The sequence below is a fragment of the Macaca mulatta genome, chromosome X (assembly GCF_049350105.2).
Source record: "Macaca mulatta isolate MMU2019108-1 chromosome X, T2T-MMU8v2.0, whole genome shotgun sequence".
Taxonomy (NCBI): Eukaryota; Metazoa; Chordata; class Mammalia; order Primates; family Cercopithecidae; genus Macaca; species Macaca mulatta.
The window spans coordinates 125,616,338-125,625,655 of NC_133426.1; the positions used below are offsets into that span (position 1 = coordinate 125,616,338).

A 9,318-nucleotide genomic window follows, 5' to 3' on the forward strand; every position below is an offset into this window, starting at 1 on the left:
CTGGGTTCACAGAATGTAGTGACTTCTTTGGGGCAAGTATCAAGCCCAGGTGAGGCCGCTCAGGCTCCTCATTAACTGTATTTGTGACCACCCAGGCCCTGTGCTTTTAACCTTTCACCCGAGTCTGTTCTTAAACAGTTCAGACTGCTTTTTTGGACACTGCAGTGGCACAGCAAGGAAAATCCTTCCCCTTTCCTCTTCTCCAGAAAGGACTAAATGGCTTTCCTATACCAACAGCAGAAACTTTCATTTCCTTTGGCTATCCCAAAGGAACAGAAATGGGATCATGACTAGCTAATTGGTTAATGGTCGCTCTTTGTTTGTCAACATAAGGTGACAAGGGAACTCATATTTACTGAGGGCAACCTACTTGTGCCCGCCAGTTACCTGATTTAATCTTTGTGACAACACTGTGAGGTAGGAATCATCTCCATTTTACAGATGAGAAAATTAAGGCTCAGAAAGGTTAAGTCATTCACCTATGGCCACATGGCTAGTAAGTAGCATTGTGAGGATTCAAACCCATACTGGACTCCAAAGCCCCATGCACTTTCTACTATATGGTACCAAAATATTTTCCACATGTGTACATATATATCTGTCAGTCCAGACACTCTGCCTAAGAGGCTGAACCCTTGGGCAGTATGGCCTTTGATGGCACACTATACTTTCCCCTTGTATATTTTCTTCTTTCCCCTTGAACCAGATGCCTTGCTCCTTCATTAGGAGCCTGGGAGACAGCTTTGTCCATATAGTGCTCTGGCTTCCCAGCCCCAAATGCCAAGCTTCAATGCATCCTTAAAATGGTTCATGGGCTGTCCTGCCATACTCTGGTCAGGTGACCAACAGAGCAGGGCCTAACATCGTGAGGAACTCCCGGTTTCCTGCTGCTCTCCGGTACAGCCTTCCCAATTCAGACACTTACATTCCAAATTTAAGACAGTTTTACCAAGGCAGGAATTTTGTACTGAATCTGGATGAAAGCACAGCTGCAATGTGCAAACTTATGGCACAAACCTTATACTTCCAGAGGGCTTTGTACTCTTCAGAGCACATCCCAACGATGCTGTAGCATAGACAGCTAGGAGAGAAGCATTTTATTATTCCCACTTTGCAGATGTGGCCAGAGAGGCATGGGAACATGCCTAGAGGAATCCTGTGAGGGCAGAGAGTTGGAGCTCTGCCTCTGAAGTGACCTTTAAATAATGTTGCAGGGGAGGTCTTGTTTTTAAGCCCTGCACAAGACTCACTTACATGATGACAATTACTATACTTATCACAAATCTCTAGCAATAATTGCTAACATCTCTCAAATTCTTACTGTGCTGGATACTGCTACATGTTGTATTTCTCAGGCATAATTGAATTTGATACTCACTATCCTGAAAAGTAGGTACCATTGTTACTTCTTGTTTTGCAGATGAGAAAACCGAGGCTCAGAAGGCCTAGATGACATACTCAAGACCATAAAGCTAGAAAGTGGTAGACTGTGGACATGAACCCAGGACTATGCTCCACTAGATCATAATGCCTCTAACACTGAATCCAATATGAAAGCCACTAGCCACATGTGGTTGTTTAATTTTAAATTACTTGAAATAAAATAAAATTAAATACTCAGTTTTTCAGTTATGCTAACCACCCTGCAAGGGTTCAGTAGCCACACGTGGCCAGTGACTATCTTATTGGACAGCAGAGATAGAGGTCATTTCCATTATCACAGAAACTTCGAGTGGACAGTGCTGGTCTAAATGCTCTTAAGGTGGGTCCTCCTCAGACTTCTACTTTGGGAAACTGTTATTAGTTTAAGGTAGAATCTCATAATCTAGGGATGATTGACATTTGGGGCTGCAAAATTCTTTGGTGGGAGGTAGGGGATGGCTCTTCCTGCTCATCCTTGGATGTTTAGCAGCATCCCTGGGTCTCTAACCACTAGATGTCAGTAGCATACCTTGGCCCCAAAAATGTCTCCAGACATTGCCAAATGTCCCCTGGGGAGCAAAATTATCCCCCACATGCCCCTGTCACCCTCCAGTTGAGGGTAAGTACTATACATGCATTTGAAGTAATAGCATACAACAGGGGCCCGCAACCCCCAAGCCACAGACCACTACTGGTCTGTAGCCTGTTAGGAACTGGGCCACACAGCAGGAGGTGAGTGGCAGGTGAGGTGAGCTCATCCAGCTGGTAGGAGAACAAGTACCTACCTTGACCCTGAGGTACTGGGTCAAGGTAAGTACTATATATGTATTTACTATATATGTATTTGAAGTAATCAAATGGCAAGCCTTCACTAACTTAACTTGATCTTCTGAAAGCAATCCAATTCACTAAAACTAATTTCTTCTAGCGAATTATAAAGTTTATAGCAATTTGAATTGAATGGGCGGTTTTGATACCTATTGAAGATTTCATGAAAGAGTAAAAGCAGTAGAAGGAGAGTAAAGATGCCAAGAAAGGATTACTATAATACATTGTAGGATTCATTCCTCAAATTTGCTATCCATTGACCATAACTATGAAACTGTGAAGGAAGGATAAGAAGCAGATTGGTTTAAAAAGCTAAAAGAATGCTAAAATAGAAAATCAATTAGGAAATGACAGGGGCAATCACATCGCATTTTACATTTTGGTTACTAATTTCCAGAAATAACACACAACAAAAAATTGTGCTATATGAGAAACTGAGGAAAGAATTCTAAAAATGCTAAAGTTGATACAACTGAAAATGTACTTTCAAAGGATTCAAAAGAAGCTAGTGTACAAAAAATAAGTATATGAGGTGATGGATATGTTAGTTGCCTTGATTTAATCATTCCACAATGTATACATATATCAAAACATCAGGTTGTACACCATAAATATACACAAATATTCCATTGTCAATCAAGAAAATACATAAATTTTTTAAAAGAAACAAATGTAAGCATTCCCATATAATATGCTGAAATTTTGGCTCCTGATGAAATAATATACTTTTCCGCATTTTTCATATGTTCCCAAGGAAACCAAACCTCCCTATAACAAATGGAACATCCCTTAGAATGCTGCTAAAGACCAAATGAAACCTGTTGACTACATGTTTAGAGAAATCTCCAAAAGCTTTTAAAATCATTTTCTTCTAAATGAATTTTTGCAGAGACTTAAATACTTTATGTTCTAAATAACTGAAAGAAAAAACTTTAGGTAAACTGGTAAATATGGCAAATAATATATTCAAGAAATTACCCAAGAGCCAGTTTCCCCCTAATTCCCTACAGAGGGTGAGGCCAGGGGCCTGGGACAGTACCTCCTCCCTCCGACCCCTACACTGGTACCTGCCACTCCAATGGCACCTATCAATCCTCCTATTGCTCTCATGAATGAAAAATGCAACTGAGTGAATGCAAGCTAGCAAAATGCGACGCCCAGACTGAGCCCCTTGCCAGGGGAGTTAACAATCTTTCTTCTAAAACTAGGGGGAAAAAAAAAAACAGGAAAGAAGGGAGGGAGAGAAGGAAGTGAAGTGCCACAGTGATCTCTAATGACCACATTAAACACTCCTAATTATAGTGAGGAGTGGAAGTTGGGTCTGATCTGGCAGGCTAAGCTGCAGCTACACATTTTTGGTGCTTTCGAAGGGCCTAAATTTGCCTTCCCCAACTGGAATGTCACATAGAGTCAAATTTCATGTTCATCATTGTTCTCTCCATGCAGCTAGGTATGCCACAAGGTCTCGGGTTCTGGAGAACTGGTTGCAGATGCTATGGGGAGATGGGCCCAGGTCAGTAGAGGGCACTTCAGGGTTGGCTGTCTTCTAGCATCTGAATTCCAGGGGGCTACTCAGGGCCAAAAGAGAATGCATGGATCCCCAGAATACCAGCAACTGGACCGCATTACAAGTCAATATTTATGGCTTCTAATCGCAAATTGCAACCCACACTGCTTCCAGGGGCATCAGGGAAGTTTTGCAGCCAAGGGGAGCAGACTGACACATAATTTACAATAGTAATTCCCTGGTCAGGTGTCAAGTACCTGTTGCAGAAGCTCTCAGCCTCGCTTTCCTGAATCCTGTTCTTGGAGTAGGAGAAGCTGACTAGCATGATGTGAGGGGCTCACTATCCTGGCTAGATCCCCAAGATTACCAGCAATCACTGGAATGACACAAAAGCATCCAGGTCCTGTTGAAATACACATTATCAGGAGTTAATCATTAATGTCTACTAACCTGTCATCACAGGTCAGTTGGCTAAGAGCTAGCCCCTGGGCCACAAGATGGCATTGTGTTGGCCAAGAGGAAATCCACGGCCTAGAAGGCCAAAGGCCTGGAGAAGACAGGCTTGGAGAGAAGGGCAAAGTTCAGGCCCAGAACACGTGGAGTGGAAGGCGTACTGAAATCGGAAATGGGTTGTAACAGGAGAGACTGGGGTTGCTAAAAACAAAGTTGCCCTGGGCTAGGCACAGTGGTTCATGCCTGTAATCCCAGGCTGAGGTGAGAGGATCACTTGAGCCCAGGAGTTTGAGACCAGTCTGGGCAACATAGCAAGACCCTGTCTCTATAAAAAGATTTTCTAAAAATTAACCAGACATGGTGGTAGACACCTGTAGTCCCATCTACTTGGGAGGCTGAGGCAGGAGTTTCACTTGAGCCCAGGAGTTCAAGGCTGCAGGGAGCTATGATTGTTCCACTGCACTCCAGCCTGGGTGACAGAGTAAGAGACCCTGTTCAGAAACAACAACAAAAAGTTGCCTGAGCTCACCATTTTGCCTTAGGCTGAATTGACCTCTGCAGCAGTCCCAGAGAGAGGCCACAGTATCCCACAATGTATGATTTTGGTCTACTACTCAGATGACGATCTTTCATCTATCCAAGCTAGACAGCTCTATGCTGGGAGTCAGGGTACTTAGGAGTCTAATCTTGGTATTGCCACTGACTGTATGACCCAAAGAGAATACCTTAAAACCTCTGGGGCCCACTTTGTTTACCCTTAAAGTGAAGACATTGTCACCCATCCCACCATTACAGGGTCTTGTCAGATTTAAAAAGTTATTTTGCTTTGCCTTCATCTCCTTTTATACTTGTGCAATATGGTGTCACATAATTCAAGTCTACTGCTCTTTTCTCCCTTCTTCCAATAAGCATATTCACCACTCTTGATAATTCTCCTGTAACCTGCTGTCCTTCCATCTCTATGAAAATAGTAACAGAACTTAATAACTACTTATCTTGAGCAAGATCTATATCTACAGTAACTGGTTAGGAATTTAAAAACCCAAACTGGGTTTTTAAACTACAGACTCATTTGATTAGAGCAAAGTGCCACTGAGGCTCTTGCCATGGAGTCAAGACCCACAAGAATATGGATGGCTGCTCTGAACATACCCATTCCACCACCGGCCAGACATTTCAAACATCTCCACTATGATAAATGTATATATTTATATATAAAATCTAGACTGCGATTGTATGCGGGAGAGGAGACTGTGAACCAATCCTGTGTTTTGCCCAAATTTGAATTTCAAGGCCTATTGGGCTTCGTTGAGAAAGTGCAACCCTACTGATTTGGCCAAGTTGTGATCCTAGGAAACCTCCTTGTGTTGCGGGGAGGTGGGAGTGTTAGGGGGATGGAGAGTGTGAGAGTGCCCAAGGTTTACAGGGGGAGCAGTGAATGTTTGAGCCAGCACCATTTCCCTCCCAGTCTTCCTCTCCCACAACACGTGGAGCCTAGGAAAAAGCTCAAAGAAGAGGACCCGAGAGTTCCTCCATGTGCTCGCTTCCAAGTGCTCCTACTCTCCTTTACATTCTCTCCTACTGAGCTTATGTCCCCACCCTCCACCTCTTGCAAACTGTTGTTTACTGGCCTGGTCACCCCCTAAGAAGGCAAGCTCCTTAAGTGCATCTTGGTTCAGTTAACAAGATTCCTTCAACAAATACTTGCGCCAGGCACTGTGCTTGCTTGGCTCCGGGAGGGGAAAGGAAAAGTTTCTCCCAGAGGGCTCGGCACCAAGCTAGCTACAGTGTAGGTACACACTGTTTTTAAATGTACACCAAGTTTCTTTTCCCTTTTAGGTCCTGTGAAACACTCTATGCCACTTATTTGTAAAGGCCCTGGCTCCTTAATCTCAAATGCCCTCTTATCATTTCTCCTGTACCTTCAGCCCAGATTCAATAAACATGAGCTCGGACTGAGACTTCTTCACCTGAGGCCATAAGAGCAAGCCATTTTGTCCACTGATTTTCCTCTTCCAACCTAAAGACCTCAGGTTGCTCCAAATTCCCTCCACAGAAAGTAGACGTTAGGGTGAAGGGGCCCCAAGAAAGGCCCCTTGCTCGTTTACAAGTAGGAAAATCTAACATAAGCTAGCACTGAGCCCCAGGGAGAAAGGGCTTGGAAGCTCACCTGGGAGTAAAATGCTTGCTGTTATCATCTCCCTTGGCCCTCCCAAAGCACTCACTGACAATGTCTCTGTCATCTGGTGCTACCATGAATTACACAGAGAAAGCCTTGTAACATCCACAGCATCCATTCAAGGCCATAGATTGAGGGCACAACAGTGAGATGATAGCCCTGGAGACAGGGTTTTACAATAGTTGCCAAGGACACTTTTTTATGGGGATCAGCAGCATTTCAAGAGTCCAGGCCCACTCACCAGCAGAAAAATGGGAGCATGTTATGGTACTGATCTTGGGGAAGAAGCGGAAATGGGCAGCCAATCTACCCACACGTCCATACCTGAAGCACTTCACTTTAGCATTCCAGGTGGAGTACCATTAGAAATCACATGGAATTCTACTTTGGGCCTGCAGGCTGGAGGCTGCCAGTTCTTGTTCATGCAGTGTGTTTCCATGTAGGGAGAGAATTGCAGGGCGAGATGAACCCATGCAACTCCCAATGACTGGAGACTTGCAATGAGTGAAATGGGTTTCTGGCTGTGATTCCAAGTTGGAATAGTTAAGGGAAAAGAAGAGTGTTCACTCCATGATTGAAAATTGGCAATAATCATGTACAATCACATACCCACTAATTAACCATATGACTAAATCCATTTTGGTTAATATCTTCTTCCTTTTGGAATTGCTTGCAATATGTAAACATATGCACACACAACATCCAAAAACAACACTGTGGACACATAATAAGAATATACTTATTGGAGATAATACCCCATCGAGTAACTGGGAGACTGCATATTGTACAGCTTGGAACAAATTTAGAAAATTAAGACAACTCAGAAAATTTAAGGTAATTCCTCTCTACTCATCCGTGTTCCCCTCTCTCTTTCCACCTCTCTCTTTGCCTTCCTCTCTTCTCTCTTCCACTTCTTGGCCCCAGTCCCCCATCTCCCTTATCTCCCTACAAGATCATTTATTGTCAGTCATGCTAGCTGCTTGCTGGCTGCTTACTAGTGCCAAAACATCATGTTCCAATGTAATTGAGCCACATTATTTGACAGAATTATTGCCGTCAGTTACTTGAATGGTGTTACTAACCAATGAAATGAGCCTTGTAAAATTCAGGTTTGTGGGATGCTTTACCTTGAGATGGTGTTGGCTAGGTTTCTTGACACATAGAGAATCTATAGCTTTGTCCAGTCTCTCTCCCTGGTCTGTCTGTTATATAAACATCACCCTTGTGCAGATCTCCCTTCTCATACTTGAGCCATTTCTTACAAACCCTGGCAAAGCCAAGGCTGTAGGAGTGCCACAAAGTACCCCTGCACCAAGAAGTAGGGAATCGCGGTGTGCGGGACAGGAAACCCCGGAAATAACTAGGTATTTCCAGGTCAGTCACTGCAGCTGGGCCAAGTTCCCCTTTGGTGCTTCCCTCCGTCTTGCCTTTGCAAGTCAACCAACCACAACTGCAACAGCCTTGGGAATACGTTCGACTTCCCATCCTGGCCCCTGGGTCCCTGGGGCCCAGGTGAGCAAGGTAGGGGTGCCGGGCAGGAAGGAGAGGAAGCGTGAAACGCAGAGAAGCCTCAAGGCGTCCAGCCGGCCCTCATTTCCCCACGTAGAGTTGACCTGTCTCTGTGTCCCCCGACCTGCCGAGTCCCGGAAGCTGGGTGGAGGGCTCTCCCGCTGCTGAGCTTTCCCACACACACGCACACCTGCGCGAGCTCTCCCAGGAGGACACCGCCCCCAACCGGCGGGCTGCACAGGGGAATGATGTTGCAAGTTCGAGCCCAGAGGTGTCTCGCTGCCCGCCGCCCACCCCCGGGTCACCTCGCCGCCCGTCTTTGCGGCGAGCGCACCACTTGGGCGGGTAGGAGCCGCTGCAAGGCCGGCTGGCGTTCTGCCACCCTCCACTCCGTGGTGTCTAGGGGGAGTAGGTCGGCTGCGCCCGCCACTTACTCTGAAATCTTGAGGCAAGCATGAAAGCTAGCCATGGTGCTGCTGAGGGAGCCGCTGGCCGGTTACGTGCCTTGCCTGCTGAGGTGCATGGGAGCCCGCGCTGTGGGCATGCCCTTAGAGGCTGCCACGTGGGGGCAGCTCGGCACTTCAAGCGCCCACACGCACGCAGCCCCAGACCCGCAGGCCGAAGCAATAACCAGCCAGATAAAATTTCTTCTCCAAGGCCTCTCGCTGTCTTCTGATCTCATTCCAAAAAGGGCTGGGCTTGTTCCTTACATGGCTGGGAACTGTTAACTCCCCTTTTTCCTCTGTCTCCATCTTCCCGCCACTACTGCATCCTTAGTGCAAAATACCAGATGCTCTTTCTTAGCCTCTCTGTATCCCTGCAGGGCTGAGTGTGAGAAGTAATTTGGAGATGAAACTCTAAGGAAAGAGTAGAGGCTTTTATCCGAGCGGTAAAGGACACTCAAGGGCTTTGGGAAGGAGATGTAAATAAGTCGCTTTCTGGCATTTTAGGTGGTGCAGGCTGGAGGGAGAGGGGAGCAGAGGGGAGAAGAGAGAAGACAGGGAAGAAAGAAAATTTAAGTAGCATAGCTGCAAGCATTCCCATCTAGATGTGAACACTGTTTTTGAGGTGTTCTAAGCTGTTCTTGTTCAGTCCTAAGGAAAACTATTTACTCCCTTAGCCAGTCTGGGGCCATGAACCAAAAAAGCAAGAATTTCCGTTAAATTGTGAAATATTTTCTGCTCTTGAGATGAAGGTCCCTACCAAAGGTTGTGTGTACACAGGGAACCCCAGTTATAACATGGCTTACACTACATGGATTCAGAGATGTTGAAGATCAGATTGTGTCCACAGAAAACCAAAAGAACTGGAGAGAGAGAGAGAGAGAGACAGCGAGCAAAAGTGTGACCTAACGTTGACTGCCTGGAAGACCCAGTAGGGCACTTTTCCCAGTCTCAGTCCCATAAAGAGGCGTGTGTCC

General features: G+C 45.5%; 1 protein-coding gene across 1 annotated transcript in view; it reads right to left on the reverse strand.

Moving 5' to 3' along the window:
* KIAA1210 overlaps nt 1-8,587 on the reverse strand; it is an 80,460-nt gene extending 71,873 nt beyond the window's left edge. Inside the window, exon 1 of the mRNA XM_028841932.2 lies at nt 8,333-8,587. Within this exon, the coding sequence (XP_028697765.1) occupies nt 8,333-8,367 (35 nt within the window). The 5' untranslated portion in view covers nt 8,368-8,587. The remainder of the gene's footprint in view (nt 1-8,332) is intronic.
* Between the last annotated feature and the right edge of the window lie 731 nt (nt 8,588-9,318).